This window comes from Mercenaria mercenaria, chromosome 12 (assembly GCF_021730395.1).
Source record: "Mercenaria mercenaria strain notata chromosome 12, MADL_Memer_1, whole genome shotgun sequence".
NCBI lineage: Eukaryota > Metazoa > Mollusca > Bivalvia > Venerida > Veneridae > Mercenaria > Mercenaria mercenaria.
Window position 1 is genome coordinate 29663046 of NC_069372.1, and position 16017 is coordinate 29679062.

Sequence of the window (16017 nt, forward strand, 5' to 3'; positions counted from 1 at the left end):
ACTGAACACATTTTTTAAATATTTTAATTTAAAATATTTAAAAATATTTCCCCTCTTGAGCCTCCCTTAGAAACATTTCAATGACATGATAAACCCCCAACTTCCATATAAAAGCAAGAAGGTGGCGACGGGCAGGTTTTTATATAAATTATGCATGCTTCACATCAGAGATCCCTTTTTCAAAATTTTAAATAAACTACTGAAAAAAAAACTGTTATAAAAAGTGCATAAATACACATAGAAACATTCCTTATTAATCAGTGTAATTATTTTTTAAAACAAAAAGTTGGGAAATAGAGTTTCAAAAATAATTTAAACTAAGTGCTAAAATTTTGAATTTGCCGGGAGGCCCTAATGAGGTCATGAACCCTGGAGAAATAGAGAAGGTAAACACTTCCCATGTGGCTAATTTTATCAACAAAGGTTATGTATCAATGGAATTAACACCTAGAGCATATTGTAAACCTTTGCCAGAAACAAAATTTGAATTTTTAAACAGAATAGAATATCATAATCATTTTTGCCGTTATGTTTTTATATTACTTAAAAAATCAAGTTTTAAATCAAGATGCAGAGAAGTTAACTACAGAAATACAGTAATAAATTATTTCAAATAGCTTATCATTTTCAATAACTTATCACAGCAACACTTGCTTATTTGTGTGTATTGCTCTACATCCCAGAAAGAGAAAACTGTGAGCGATACCTGTGTGCAGCGGAATTTAGAGCACGGCTAACCGTGGCGATACCAGAATTTAGAAAACACAAAACTTCAAAGGAAAATGCCGCAGTCATGCAATAAGATAAAAAGTCATACTGACTTATGTGTAGGACCGTAAAACACATTCTGATCTCTACGAGCGAATTCAATTAGCTCAATTATGATTAAGCGGTGACGTCATAAATGTATGACATAAAGTATGACGTCATAAAGATGTGACGTCATATAAAAGTTAAGCTCGTCACTCGTAACACAGGGTCAACTCGCCTAATTTGATGATTCTTTTCATAATTAGTTTGCGAGCTGTTAGATTACTAATTTATAAATACTTCTCAAAATTCTGATAAAAAAGAAACAAATATCTATACGTTCCATTTGCTATGCAACACTTTCTAACCATAGGGGGTAAATTGTAACCGCATATGACCCGAATGCCGTATTACGCTGAAAATGTAGTACTGTAAAATGCGAATTATTTGCGTTGTTAGAATCGAAATAATAAATATCTTCCAATAATTTTATCAATTAATAAAACATGGGCAGTCGTTTGGAAGCGAATAATTAAATCACTCGTGCTACGCACTCGTGATTTAATTGTTACGCATCCAAACTCCTGCCCATATTTTATTAACTGATAAAATATAGGAACACATTTATTATTTCTTAAATAATCGACGTAAAATTTTAATCCAATTCGATTGATTCGTATCTAGTGCTCTCTTGACCGAAGCCGGGCTGAAACAGGAAGCGAATAGTCAATGCACTAGGATTAAAAACACTTATTTAAAATATTTATAATAAATCTAGAATCCTAGATAAATCTTAAGAAAATTTGCATTTCAAAATCAACTGACTGAGTAATACGAATTGTTTCCTGCGATCAAATATTGAGAGCATGTTATCAGCTTTGCTATTTGTTTTGAAATTAAGAATAAATACACAATCAGGATTCTTGCGTTCATATGACAAGTTTTAATGATTTTAAGTCAGTTTGAAATTTGATAAGGACCTTTTAAGTATCTTTTGAGTTGTATTGTGCGATTCATTTGTCCGTCTTATTCTATTCAAGGGGCGCTGAAAAAGATCTACGTAAGAGAATTATTGCTTTACTTGACTCACAAAATATTATTTAGAAAATGTTTGTCCTACTTTTTTTCTATCAGTTATTCTCACACTTTCAGATGGTTGCTTTATTTTTGTAGTATTCAACATATGAAAGTTTTAGTCTTATTTTTTTTTAACCAGAACGTCTTTGGCCACCAGCCTTTTCAGTTTGAAGGAATGACCGATTTAGAGCTGCATCGAAAAGTAAGTACACCTTATAAGAAATCGTCGTCGGTTGCAACTCTTTTCAAAGCCTCTATCCTAAACATAGGATATATGAATGTAAAAGATATAAATGTTGTTTTTTGCACTTAGTAAACGTCAAAATACTTTTGATTTGTATTGTGGTTACTTGACTATAAGAATTTCAGATGTTTGCGACAGATAATGTATGACTATTTAAGTATGACCAGCTTTAACTCTTAAAGGATATCTCTACCTTTTTGTTTGAAAAAAAGAATCTTCCGGAGTGTTTCAGTTTTGTGTGTAAATTAAAAAACTGGCGGAAAAAAAGAGGATTCTTGCATAAAAACTACTTTTTTCACTGGATCCGCCCATGTATAAACGGGAGAAAAATCGTGTGCAAACAAGGCAATTCACATGCTGTTAATACATGATTTTTATTTTTGAAATGCTTTGCCAGGGACGTATGTATGTATTTCTGCGCAGACTGATATTTGGCATCTGCATCTTGTTTCTTCCATAATAACCTCTTCTTGTAGCATTATAGACACAATGTAATCCATAGTATGTTTAGCTATATCAGTTTCCAACCCCAAACGTACTGCCCCCATCAATGTACGCATTAGCTTCTCTTAGAGTTTACTCCCTTTACAAAGCGTCTGTCAAGTTATTGTAAATAACTGTGAATAAATAAGTATCGCGTGTAACTTGTGCTATTGCCCGTTTTTAGGTATTATATTAATGACTTTTGTTAGTATCAGTCGGTTTGTTTTTACCTGATTGTACGCAGAATTCATATAATAAACCTCGAAAGCTAGTCACTAGCTTCGTACTCATCCGTACTCTGTTTGTTCGTACTCAAATTAATTCGAATATAAAGTTGTTATTCTTAAAATAATTGTGTTCCTGTTTATCAAATTTTTAAGTTATGTGCAAAATTATGTGTAATGAAACGTTTGTAATAACTAAAAATAAAAATAAGATGCTCAAAAACCTTCAAATCACGCTTTTAGTAGTGTTGTTGTTATGTGTGCCCCGGTTATGGATATTTAAAACATGTTTACCGTTTCCAAGAACAACAAGAATGGTAAATAAAAAATGTACCGGAATCGTCAAGTCATCACATATGAAAACAATGGATTTAGTCGTCGTGTAATGTTTTTTTATGCAAGAATAGCGACAATACACGTTTGTTTTGTGTATTAACGCCTGCAGAAGCCCTTGGGATATGTTTGTGACCTCGACCTTCGGTCTCGGTCACAAACAATCCCGCGGGCTTCTGCAGACGTTAATACACACAAAAAAACGTGTATTATCCCTACAATGAAAGAACGCACAGTACAAATGCGGTGAAAGTTTTTGACCCTTGTTCTGTGTAAATTGGACAATTTGATTTCAGTCAGACGTCACTTTCTAGACTTCCCTCACTGATGTTTATATCATTGCTGTCACAACCTGCAGACGACAATTTCTCGTATATCGATCATATCACGGAGCGTACCTGAGCCTAAATTTGGAAATGTATCGCATTAACAAAGATGTGAAGGACATCATTTATTTATCATTCTTTGGAAATACGTATTTGTCTGGTGAAACAAATGTCTTATTTTTGATAAAAAAAATAGGGGAAAATGATGCTGAAAGAGTAGGCCCGTAAATTCACACTGATTTCAAACAGTAACATTTAAAAGAGGAGTCATTAATCAAAAACCGTTTTAAGCTTTTGCGTGTTTGTGTGTTATTATATCTTTACTGGATCTTAAACATGTTAATTATGACAACATACACTTTGTTTATGTTATTACTTTTCTCCAGCGTAGCTATCTGTGAAAATCTAAAAATAGGACTTCTTCTTACTGCACGTGCACCTTCTCCAGGGTTTCCGACCATTCTCACGTCCGGTGGCGCGGTTCAACTTGCTGTAGATGAAATTAACCGCCGGTATAATATTTCCGTGGAATTAATTTGGAACAATACCGACTGTGACGTGACGCGAGCCCTTCTGACCGGATACGAACAAGGGACAAAGGACAATGTCGATGTGATTGTTGGTCCCGCTTGTAGAAAATGTAAGTTACTGCTTTTACAATCATTGGTTAAGGATGTTCTAGTAACTTGATTCCAAACACATCAAAACTGGTGCCATTTGGAAAATTCCATTCGCGGCCATTAACGTAGGACATATTTTAATCGTCATGCTAGTATGTGCTATCAAAGGGAACGCATAGCCCCTAAATAGAGGGCAAGTACTTTTTATACTTCTGCTTAAAACATTTGTTTATCCTCAGACGTCTGTATTACGTAAATAATTCTATTCAAACTTGAATATTGCTCTATGTTCCACCAAGTGACAATATGGGTCAGTCATACGTATCAAAGTACTGCACTTAACTTTAAAAAAAATAAAGCTGAGCTGTGAAAATCACCCGAACGCACTGCTAAATGTCAAACGTATTGTTAATTGACGAACGTATTGTTAAATGGTATCAGGTAAGTCATGGGATTATTGTTGAAATAAATCATTTTATTCAAATCGAACTGTCAAATTTATACCACAAATAAAGAAATCATTGCTGATGAAAGTAATAAAATGCTTCATTGGTCTAACTTGTAGTGCTTACGTGGAAATACCTAGTCTGTGAACATTAATTAAGAAATGAAATGTTTTTTTTCGGTGTTCATGCGAAATGAACGACGGAATAGGATCGGCAAATCCATGAATCGCGATTCATGTTTAATTTGCCGATCCTCTTCTGACGTTCATTTCGCATGAACACCGAAAAAAAAAAGTTTCATTTCTTATATTTACATTATATTTCCTTTCCATTTTGTAAAGATAATATTATAAATTGCTCATATTTTGTGACATTTAACATTAAAATCAGCTTCCCGGCCATTCTGTTCATCATACGGAAAAACTGTGACGTCATCTAACGCACGTTCTCCCTGACTGTACGCGGACGTTGTCAAAACAGCGGTCAGTTACCACTAAGCAGTGATGACATAAATTTCACGCCTTTCCTTTTGCTGTTCATACGAAATAAACGTCATAATTTTCAATGGAAAAGAATAGGGCAAATGTAAATATAATGGAGTAACTGAGTGATGCAAACAATATTTACATTCGCTCTGTTCTTTTCCACTGAAAATTTTGACGTTCATTTTGTATGAACAGCAAACTGAAAGGCGCGAAAGTTACGTCAACGCTGCTTAGTGATAACAGGTCGCTGTTTTGACGACGTCCGAGTATAGTCAGGGAGAACGTTCCTTAGATGACGTCGCAGTTGTTCCGTGGCCTGGAAGCTGATTTTAATAATAAATGCAACAAAATGTGTGCAATTCATAATATAATCTTGTTTACAAATTAAAAGGAAGTATAATGTAAATATAAGAAATGAAATGTACTTTTTCGGTGTTCATGCGAAATGAACGACAGAATAGGATCGGCAAATTAAACCTGAATCGCTAACGCTATTTAAAGATTTGCCGTTCCTATTCTGTCGTTCATTTCTCATGAACACCGAAAAAATACATTTCATTTCTTAATTAAATAACGAGCTTTGTTACACCTCAAAATGGTAGCAACGCGTTTTGGTAGTCGGCCGAGTTTTGGTAGCGACAAAATGTGTTGCAAGGGTAGACTACATATGATGTGTTAAGGATCATGGAATGGAACGTATTTTGGTAATTTTTTCTACATCAGGGTCTGTGCAAATTTTTACGTTACGCACAAAAGAGAGGGAATATCTCCTGTAAAAATGGTCGGGGATGGGTTTCGGAGTTCCCTCCCGAGATATAGTTTTCGTATAGAAACAACCAAAATGTAGATTCCTTAGCTTGTGAAAGGGGCCTCAAACGACGCTTCCTATGCAATAACATTGCTGTCGGAGGGATAGTCCGCCGAGATTTTTTAAAGCACGAAAATGTTGAATTCTGTAAAACAAAGTATAAATGTGAGGATGACACGGGGGTCCCCAACCAAGACAGTTTTTAAAACATCCAACATAAACATAAATGGTGAATTCTTTGCGTGTTTTAGTTATAATAATAAGGTTCATGTTTCCAAGGTAACAACATTTAGTTGAGTAATGGACAGACTCTTAATATATACAAAATATGCCACTGAACCTCAGCTTTAAAACAGATGTAACAATTAAGGAGCGAACATTTGTGCATTCAGCCCAATGACAATCCTACACCCCAGGGTGTAAGAAAAGTTTTTCCAGCACCAGGTGAAAATACGAGAAAGTTATGTCGGTATACAAAAATACGCGTGTCTGATATTTAGTTGACCAACCTCGGTAACTCTCGGTGAATAAATTAATTGGTAACCATTCACTACCGGTTTGGATTATTTAATTGTATTTCACTATATTAAACAGCATTGAAATATTCTAAAGATTTTTGCTAGATAAAGGTTGCATGTCTTCCTTGCATATACTTCTAAAGGTATTATACAAACCGTCTTATGTGACCTTTTCTCGTGAATCTCCTGAATTTTAATCTCAGACAGTCTATACTTACTTATGGGCGTTTTATGAACCTGTCCCAGGTTCATGCGAACGACGCATCAAATAGTTAGTAGTGGTTAACAGAACTGTTGTTCCTTCACTATCTCAAAGTTAGTGGAGTTGCATTGATCTCTCTCAAGTGTGTTCCAAAGGTCCTGCTTGACTGACTCTAGGGCCGTTACATTTTCAAGATCAAAGTGTCAAGTTTGGATGAGCGACTAAGTTCCGTCATGACTGTCTTTGAAATAATATTGTCTATTCGTCACAAAAGATTCTTTTTGTAAATCATGAAATTATTATTAATACCGTTTTGAGTTGGATGTGTACATATCCAACGCATTTTTGGTACTACATTTTTGTAAACTACCAAATTGCGTTGAGTGTAACGCATTTTGGTAGTGACTACCAAAACTCGGCAGAATTTTGATAGTGACTGCCAAAATGCGTTGCTACCATTTTGAGGTGCAACAGAGTTTTATTGTTGTATATAATGAATACATTGAATAGAAGTGGAAACTTCCCACTCGGGAAATAATTTTATGGTCTTTCCTACTTCTAATTTTAACCAATTATATAACATGTAAAACAAGAACTGAATTTGTATAAGTTGCGTATTTATCAGAAAAGTGTGAAGCATCTTGAAATATCATTTTTAGCAGTCATCAAACTGAGCAAGGCTAAAAAGAGTTTTTTATTAGTATTACTTCTGTAACTTAATTAAAGAGAAACATCTGACAGTTTCCTATATGTATATAGGCAAAAATTTTCCTACGGACAGAATTTCTTTAAACTTTGTGTACTGACTGAGAATCAAGTTTAAAACGGAAATATATATTAAAAATCAGAGGTACCGGTGCTTGGTCTTGAATTATCTGTCCTTGAAAATCAGAAAATACTAAAAAATCCAAAATTCAAGATTAAGGTAGTTCTGCACGTTTGATAAACCGGAAGTGATGGCGTAATGTCATTTATCCGGAAAACGAAGAATAAAGCAGAGATTCGGCGTACGGAAATGAAAATAATTTTATGATTAAGTCGAAACCTGTGAGTAAATTTATTACAATGGCACTGATGCTATATTTCTAAAGTCAAAATATGATATTAAAACATATTACACGTTAAAAAATTCAAAAAATGTCTTAAAATTAGCGTGAAAAGTCCGGTTCACTTTAATCTTGGTCAGATATCTCAAAAATAAGCACACGGACCTATACATTTTATTTCACCAAATTATAGGCGATATGTTTATTTACAACTGTGAGAAGTTTCATCAAAATCTACATTGTAGAAAGATTTCTATTCGCGAAAATGTTATGGAAGTTATGATTTACCCATAGACTCCCATTATGAAATATTGCGTGAGGTCCAAATTTTTCAAATCGGAGTAGCAAAAAATCAAGCACACGACCCTATCGTTTTTATTTGCTAAATTTTCTAGGTATATTCTGAAGTTTTGAAAAATCAGAGTTTAATCGAATTCTACATTGTAGAAAAAATTTCGATCCAAACGTGCAGAACTACCTTAAGGCAAGGAAACTGTGCATTTTAATTTATATTTCTGTTTTAGTCATCATTTGCATTCAGTATACAAAATTTAAAGAAATTCGGTCAATGGGAAAGACCAGGACTTTGAGGTATCATTTTGTCATGTTCATAGTCAAGGATTATTGCCACAGTGTCTATATTGACATGGGTAAAATTTTCTTACGGATAGAATTTCTTCTTTAAACTGTGTTTACTGACAGAGAATCAAATCAAAAACAGAAATATAAAATATAGCAGATCATAGGTACCCAGCCTTTGTCATGAATCGTCTGCCCTTGAAAGTCAGAAAATATTGAAAAAAATCTATTTTCAAGGGCAGATAATTCAAGATCAAGCACCGGTACCTATGGTTTTTAATACATATTTCCGTTTTAAACTTGATTCTGAGTGTGTACACAAAGATATTCTGTCAGTAGGAAAATTTTTGCCTAAATTTATCAGGATATTGAAAAAAATGAACGGTAGAGATTTAGATATATTTCTCAAATATACAATGATGTATTTCATTTAATGATACCATGCATATTCTTATGTACCGGACCTTTTGAATGAAACAAGGCGAAAAAGGATGATTGTACTTCCCACTTGGGAAGCAAGTTATTACATTTAGTATCAAGTTACCCGTTCAGAAAGTAGGGAAAACCCCAGTCGCTGACTTTCCGAACGGGAAGTTTCCCCTACTGGTGATGAAAACAGTGTTTAATAAAATTTTGATGTATCCTATCCCGTATGAATGAAAATATTTTCTTTACACTTGCCCTGCTTGACCCAAACGGTTGATAACTACATCTATATTCGTACGTTTATCTGAGAGTAGATTAAACAACTTTGACAATTTTCTTCTAAAGAGCCCTGTTATCTGTGCGTATCGATAGTTCACAATTATAGATAGGAAAAATAAACAAACTCTAGCAAGAGAATAAACTGTTTATTTAGACGATACTGGTACGCAATATTGTCACACAGATACGTTAACTTGAATTGAAATCTAAGCCACTATCATCTCGTGGGATTTTTCCTAGTTTTAAAGTCACCTAGTCCTTTGTGCAGGTTTTTAGCTCACCTGAGCACAAAGTGCTCGGGGTGAGCTATTGTGATCGCTCACCGTCCGGCGTCCGTCCGTCCGTAGTCCATCCGTCCGTCCGTCTGACCGTCCGTCCGTCCGTCCACACTTTCCTTTAAACAACATCTCCTCCTAAACCACCTGGCCAATTTTGATGAAACTTCACAGGGATGTTCCATGGATGGTCCTCTTTAAAAATTGTTCAAAGAATTGAATTCCATGCAGAACTCTGGTTGCCATGGCAACAGAAAGGAAAAACTTTAAAAATCTTCTTCTCAAAAACCAGAAGCCCTAGAGCTTAGATATTTGGTGTGAAGCATTGCCTAGTGGACCTCTACCAAGTTTATTCAAATCATGATCCCGGGGTCAAAATTGACCCCGCCCCAGGGGTCACTTGATTTTACATAGGAAAATCTTTAAAAAATCTTCTTCTCAAAAACCAGAAGCCCTAGAGCTTAGATATTTGGTGTGAAGCATTGCCTAGTGGACCTCTACCAAGTTTATTCAAATCATGATCCCGGGGTCAAAATTGACCCCGCCCCAGGGGTCACTTGATTTTACATAGGAAAATCTTTAAAAAATCTTCTTCTCAAAAACCAGAAGCCCTAGAGCTTAGATATTTGACATGTAGCATTGCCTAGTGGACCTCTACTAAAGTTGTTCAAATCATGACCCGGAGTCAAAATTGACCCCGCCCCAGGGGTCACTTGATTTTACATAGGAAAATCTTCAAAAAAATTCTAAAAATAAACCTGAAGGCCTAGAGCTTACATATTTCACATGTAGCATTGCCTAGTGGACCTCTACAAAATTTGTTCAAATCATGACCCCCGGTGTCAAAATTGACCCAGCCCCAGGGGTCACTTGATTTTACATAGGAAAATCTTCAAACATTTTCTTAAAATAAACCAGAAGGCCTAGAGCTTAGATATTTCACGTGTTGCATTGCCTAGTGGACTTCTACAAAATTTATTCAAATCATGACCCCCGGGGTCAAAATTGACCCCGCCCCAGGGGTCACTTGATTTTTACATAGGAAAATCTTCAAAATTTTCTAAAAATAAACCAGAAGGCCTAGGTCTCAGATATTTGACGTGTAGCATTGCCTAGTAGACTTCTACAAAATTTGTTCAAATCATGACCTCCGGGGTCAAATTGACCCTGCCCCATGGGGTTACTTCATTGTACATAGAAAAATCTTCAAAATTTTCTAAAAATAAACCAGAAGGCCTAGAGCTTAGATATTTCACGTGTAGCATTGCCTAGTAGGACCTCTACAAAATTTGTTCAAATCATGACCCCGGGGTCAAATGACTCCGCCCCAGGGGTACTTGATTTACATAGGAAAATCTTTAAAAATCTTCTTCTCAAAACCAGAAGCCCTAGAGCTTAGATATTTGGTTGAAGCATTGCCTAGTGGACCTCTACCAAGTTTTCAAATCATGACCCGGGGTCAAAATTGACCCCGCCCCAGGGGTCACTTGATTTTACATAGAAAATCTTTAAAAAATCTCTTCTCAAAAACCAGTAGCCTAAGCTTAGATATTTGACATGTCAGCATTGCCCTAGTGGACCTTACTAAGTTGTTCAAATCATGACCGGAGTCAAATTGACCCCGCCCAGGGTCACTTGATTTTACATAGGAAAATCTTCAAAAAAATTCTAAAAATAAACCTGAAGGCCTAGAGCTTACATATTTCACATGTAGCATTGCCTAGTGGACCTCTACAAAATTTGTTCAAATCATGACCCCCGGTGTCAAAATTGACCCAGCCCCAGGGGTCACTTGATTTTACATAGGAAAATCTTCAAACATTTTCTTAAAATAAACCAGAAGGCCTAGAGCTTAGATATTTCACGTGTTGCATTGCCTAGTGGACTTCTACAAAATTTATTCAAATCATGACCCCCGGGGTCAAAATTGACCCCGCCCCAGAGGTCACTTGATTTTTACATAGGAAAATCTTCAAAAATTTTCTAAAAATAAACCAGAAGGCCTAGGTCTCAGATATTTGACGTGTAGCATTGCCTAGTAGACTTCTACAAAATTTGTTCAAATCATGACCTCCGGGGTCAAATTGACCCTGCCCCATGGGGTTACTTCATTGTACATAGAAAAATCTTCAAAATTTTCTAAAAATAAACCAGAAGGCCTAGAGCTTAGATATTTCACGTGTAGCATTGCCTAGTGGACCTCTACAAAATTTGTTCAAATCATGACCCCCGGGGTCAAAATTGACTCCGCCCCAGGGGTCACTTGATTTTACATAGGAAATTCTTCAAAAATTTTCTAAAAATAAACCAGAAGGCCTAGATCTTAGATATTTGACCTGTAGCATTGCCTAGTAGACTTCTACAAAATTTGTTCAAATCATGACCCCTGGGGTCAAACTGACCCAGCCCCAGGGGTTACTTTTGTACATAATTTGCTAAAAATAAACCAGAAGGCCTAGATCTTAGATATTTGATATATTACATTGCCTAGTAGACGTCTACAGACTTTGTTCAAATCATGACCCCCAGGGTAAAATTGGCCCCGCCCCAGGGGTTACTTGATTGTACATCAGAAAATCTTCCAAAAAATTTCTAAAAATCATCAGTTTGACATTTGAAACATGTAGCTCATATTACACTGGTGAGCGATCCAGGGTCATCATGACCCTCTTGTTTATGTAAGCTGGTATCTCAGAACCTACTTACGGGAATGGATCCAATCACCACACACTTGTTCACTGTGATGATCTGATGTGCAGTGCACAGGTTCCATAACTCTACTTTGCCTTTTTACAAATTATGCCCCTTTTTAGCTCACCTGTCACTTCGTGACAAGGTGAGCTATTGTGACAGCTTGATGTCCGTCGTCCGTCAACAATTTCTAAAAAAATCTTCTTCTTGAAAACCACCGGGCAGAATTACACCAAACTTCACAGGAATGATCCTTGGGTGGCCCCCTTTCAAAATTGTTAAAGAATTAAATTCCATGCGGAACTCTGGTTGCCATGGCAACCAAAAGAAAAAACTTTAAAAATCTTTTTGTCCAAAACCACAGGGCCTAGGGCTTTGATATCTGGTGTGTAGCATCATCTAGTGGTCCACTACCAAAATTGTTCAAATTATCCCCCTAGGGTCAAATATGGCCCTGCCCCAGGGGTCACTTGGTTTATATAGACTTATATAGGGAAAACTTTGAAAATCTTCTTGTACAAAACCACATGGCCTAGGGCTTTGATATTTGGTATGTAGCATCATCTAGTGGTCCTCTACCAAGATTGTTCAAATTATCGCCCTAGGGTCAAATATGGCCCTGCCCCGGGGGTCCCAAGTTTTACATACTCTTATATAGGAAAAAAAATGTTTAAAAATCTTCTTGTCTGAAACCACAACACTTAGACCTTTGATATTTGGTTTGTAGCATTGTCTTATGGTCCTCAACCAAAATTGTTTAAATTGTACCCCTTGGGTGAAAAGAGGCCCTGCCCTGGGGTCCCAAGTTTTATATAGACTAGCTAATATAGGCAAAAGCTTTAAAAATCTTCTGTCTGAAACCATACGACCTAGGCTTTTGATATTTGGTATGATGCATTGTCTAGTAGTCCTCTACCAAAATTATTCAAATTATGCCCCAGGGGTTAAAAGAGGCCCCACCCTGGGGTCGCTTAGTTATTATGTGAGTTATATAGGAAAAATACTTAAAAAATCATCTGATCCTATTTCCAAGACTGTTTAATTATAATTACCAGATGACCCCAAGTAATATGATGTCACTTGACTGTGACCTTGACCTACTGACCTACTTTCTTGTTTTTTAAGATACAGCCTTGAAATTTCGATGACATACACAGTTTTGCACACAAATCGTTAAACTGAATTTCATTGACCATGAATGTGACCTACTGACTTTCTTAATATTTTATCATCAGTTTGACATTTTAAACATGTAGCTCATATTACTCAGGTGAGCGATCCAGGGTCATCATGACCCTCTTGTTTTAAGGTGTCATCAGTTCATGTTTTTTTGTTTGTTTTTTGTTTGTTTTGTTTTAGTCAGTTGGGAAAACCCTATGTGAAGTTTGCCACTGAATATTTCGACAAATTTACTCTCTTAACACGAACAAGTTGCTTTTTGTTCACTTATACATTTGAAAATGTTTAAGGACTCTAACAAGAATTTAGTCAGAATCGTTTTTATAAAACTATATCCATTTACACAAGTGTGGTGTCTAATCAAATTATATGGTATTGAACGCATTCAAGAACATAGTCTAATGCTGTATTTTGTCTATAAATGGTTCTTCTCCACTTCCTTACAACATGCTTTTTGGTTGATCACTGCTACAAAAATAATAGGGAATCGATCTTACCGATCCCTCTACGGTAACATGCGAAGTACAGAATGAGAGATACACTATCGAATTAAAAAATGTGTACTTCCGGCACATGCACACAGCGTCTAACTTTTTGGAAGAATACGCTTTTTCCTTGTGCATGATAAGTGTCCACATAACTTGTCTGAACCGAAACGTCTTGCACATTATTACAACTATGGGCAGTATTGTTTTTATTCCAAAATCTACCTTTAAATTGATAGGGAACTGATCCTGGACAAAGCGACGAAAATTGGGATCGGATCCCATCCCTCTGCGGTAACATACGATATACCGAATGAGATATTTACTATCGACTTGAAAATTGTGTCCTACGGTCCGTGCCATCATTAGACAGTACTTTTCAAATGTTATGGGATGAGTTCAAGTCGGATCGATTCCCGATTGAGTCAGCTCTTTTTTTCATATTATCTTGACATGATTGTTGTCTTTTTTTTATAGGTCCAGTGACACTTATAGGCCTAGAGCCGGAAGGTGAAACCCTCCCGCCTCTAGGGATTTTTGTAGACCCCATTATTTTTGAAGCCCCTTGTATATAGATCATATTTTTGAATTCTGCCATCTGGCAAGCGGGTTCTCTATGAGTTATAGCCTGTTATTTACGTTACCTTAACAATTATTTAATAAATGATAAAACTGGAATGTGGTGATTTATATGGTAGAAACAACTAAAATCATTAGCAAGTGGGTTTAGATATATGCAGAATATGCTGTTGTCAATGTTCCCGCTTTGTTTTGTTCTCTAAATCGATCAATTCATTTTGTAATTTACGTTACCATTATGTGGAGATTCCACTTTTTCTATTTTATAAATAAACTCATAAATTAATTCAGTAGGTTTAATTGTCAGAAAATATCAGATATGTCTAAAGTATAGTATTTTCAGATGCACATTACATTAGTATTTAAGAATTTATCGTTCATTCTAACACGATCCGCAGCAGTTGCTATATAAACATATAGCGAAATCGCCTATACATGAATCTACGTTATCGCATAGTGCGGCAATTTTCCTTTGATCTTTGCAGCATGTTATACATAGTAACACACATTATTACTACAAAACTGTGCTGATATCTTACAAAACTGTTACGATATATATCAACACGGAAATCTCTATGGAGTTTCATAAGAAAAAAAGTGTTCCGATATATATCAGCACAGTAAAACTGTTCCAATATATATCGGAACACTTTTTCTCTATTGAGGTTCTATCAAGGGAGTATAATTTTTTCCTTTCAAAGAAAAGATGATTTTAGCTCCAATTTACAGTTCACAGAGAAAGAATTGTCACAAACACCTACATTTATAAAGTAAAAGAATAAATAAACTAGAATATTTCAAAAACTTGATAGTTATTGCCAAATTCAGAAATACATGAAATATATGAAATTCTGAGATTTCTCAAATGTTTCTTTTTCTTTGATTTTTTTACAAACAAAACAACAAGTTTTACAATATGTCTGGCCAATGAAATGCAAAGATTAAAAACCAGTGCAGAATTTTGTTGGGTACTTTTATCTGGGGAACACATTTTCTAAAACAGAAGTTTTAGTGTTTCAGTCAGCGAGGCACAGAAAGGGAATCAAAATAGTAAAAATAATAATAAACAAATTTAAATGAAAATAATATATAAATTTTAATGATAAACTATGCGATAAAACAGTTATAATATGTAGTGCTCGTGTGTTACCAGGCTATATCAGAGCTAGGGGTACATCTCGTTATTTTTCTCTTCACATATCTGTCTCGGCCTACCGGCCTCGACGATATGTGCAGAGAATAATACCCTCGATGTACCCCTAGCTCTGATATATCCTGGTAACACACTCTCAAACATACTATAACTATTACATAAAATATGGTTGGCTGTTACATTTCACCCCCCTATGATTGTAACATAAGAGATTCTACTTCACTTCCATTACATACGAATTATTTCAGGGCCAAACGGTTGAAAACAGCATTTCAAAAACATAAATATAATAAAAAGTCATACTGACTTATGTGTAGATCAGTAAAACACGCTCTGATCTCTACGAGCGAATTCAATTAGCTTAATCATGATTCAGCGGTGACGTCATAAATGTATGACATAGAGTATGACGTCATAATGATGTGACGTCATATTAAAGTTAATCTCGTCATTCGTAACACAGGGTCAACTCGCCTATTTTGATGATTCTGTTCATAATTAGTTTGCGAGCTGTTAGATTACTAATTTATAAATACTTCTCAAAATTCTGATAAAAAGAAACAAATATATTTACGTTCCATTGGCTATGCAACACTTTCTAACCATAGGGGGTAAATTGTAACAGCATATGACCCGAATGACGTATTACGCTGAAAATGTAGTACTGTAAAATGCAAATTATTTGCGTTGTTAGAATCGAAATAATAAATATGTTCCAATGATTTTATCAATTAATAAAACATGGGCAGTCGTTTGGATGCGAATAATTAAATCACTCGTGCTGCGCACTCGTGATTTAATTATTACGC

At 35.5% G+C, this 16017-nt stretch overlaps 1 protein-coding gene across 1 annotated transcript in view; it reads left to right on the forward strand.

Moving 5' to 3' along the window:
• Nucleotides 1-3485: 3485 nt before the first annotated feature.
• LOC123533966 (atrial natriuretic peptide receptor 2-like) overlaps nt 3486-16017 on the forward strand; it is a 136123-nt gene continuing 123591 nt past the window's right edge. Inside the window, exon 1 of the mRNA XM_045315979.2 lies at nt 3486-4077. Coding sequence (XP_045171914.2) covers nt 3774-4077 — 304 coding nt within the window. The 5' untranslated portion in view covers nt 3486-3773. The remainder of the gene's footprint in view (nt 4078-16017) is intronic.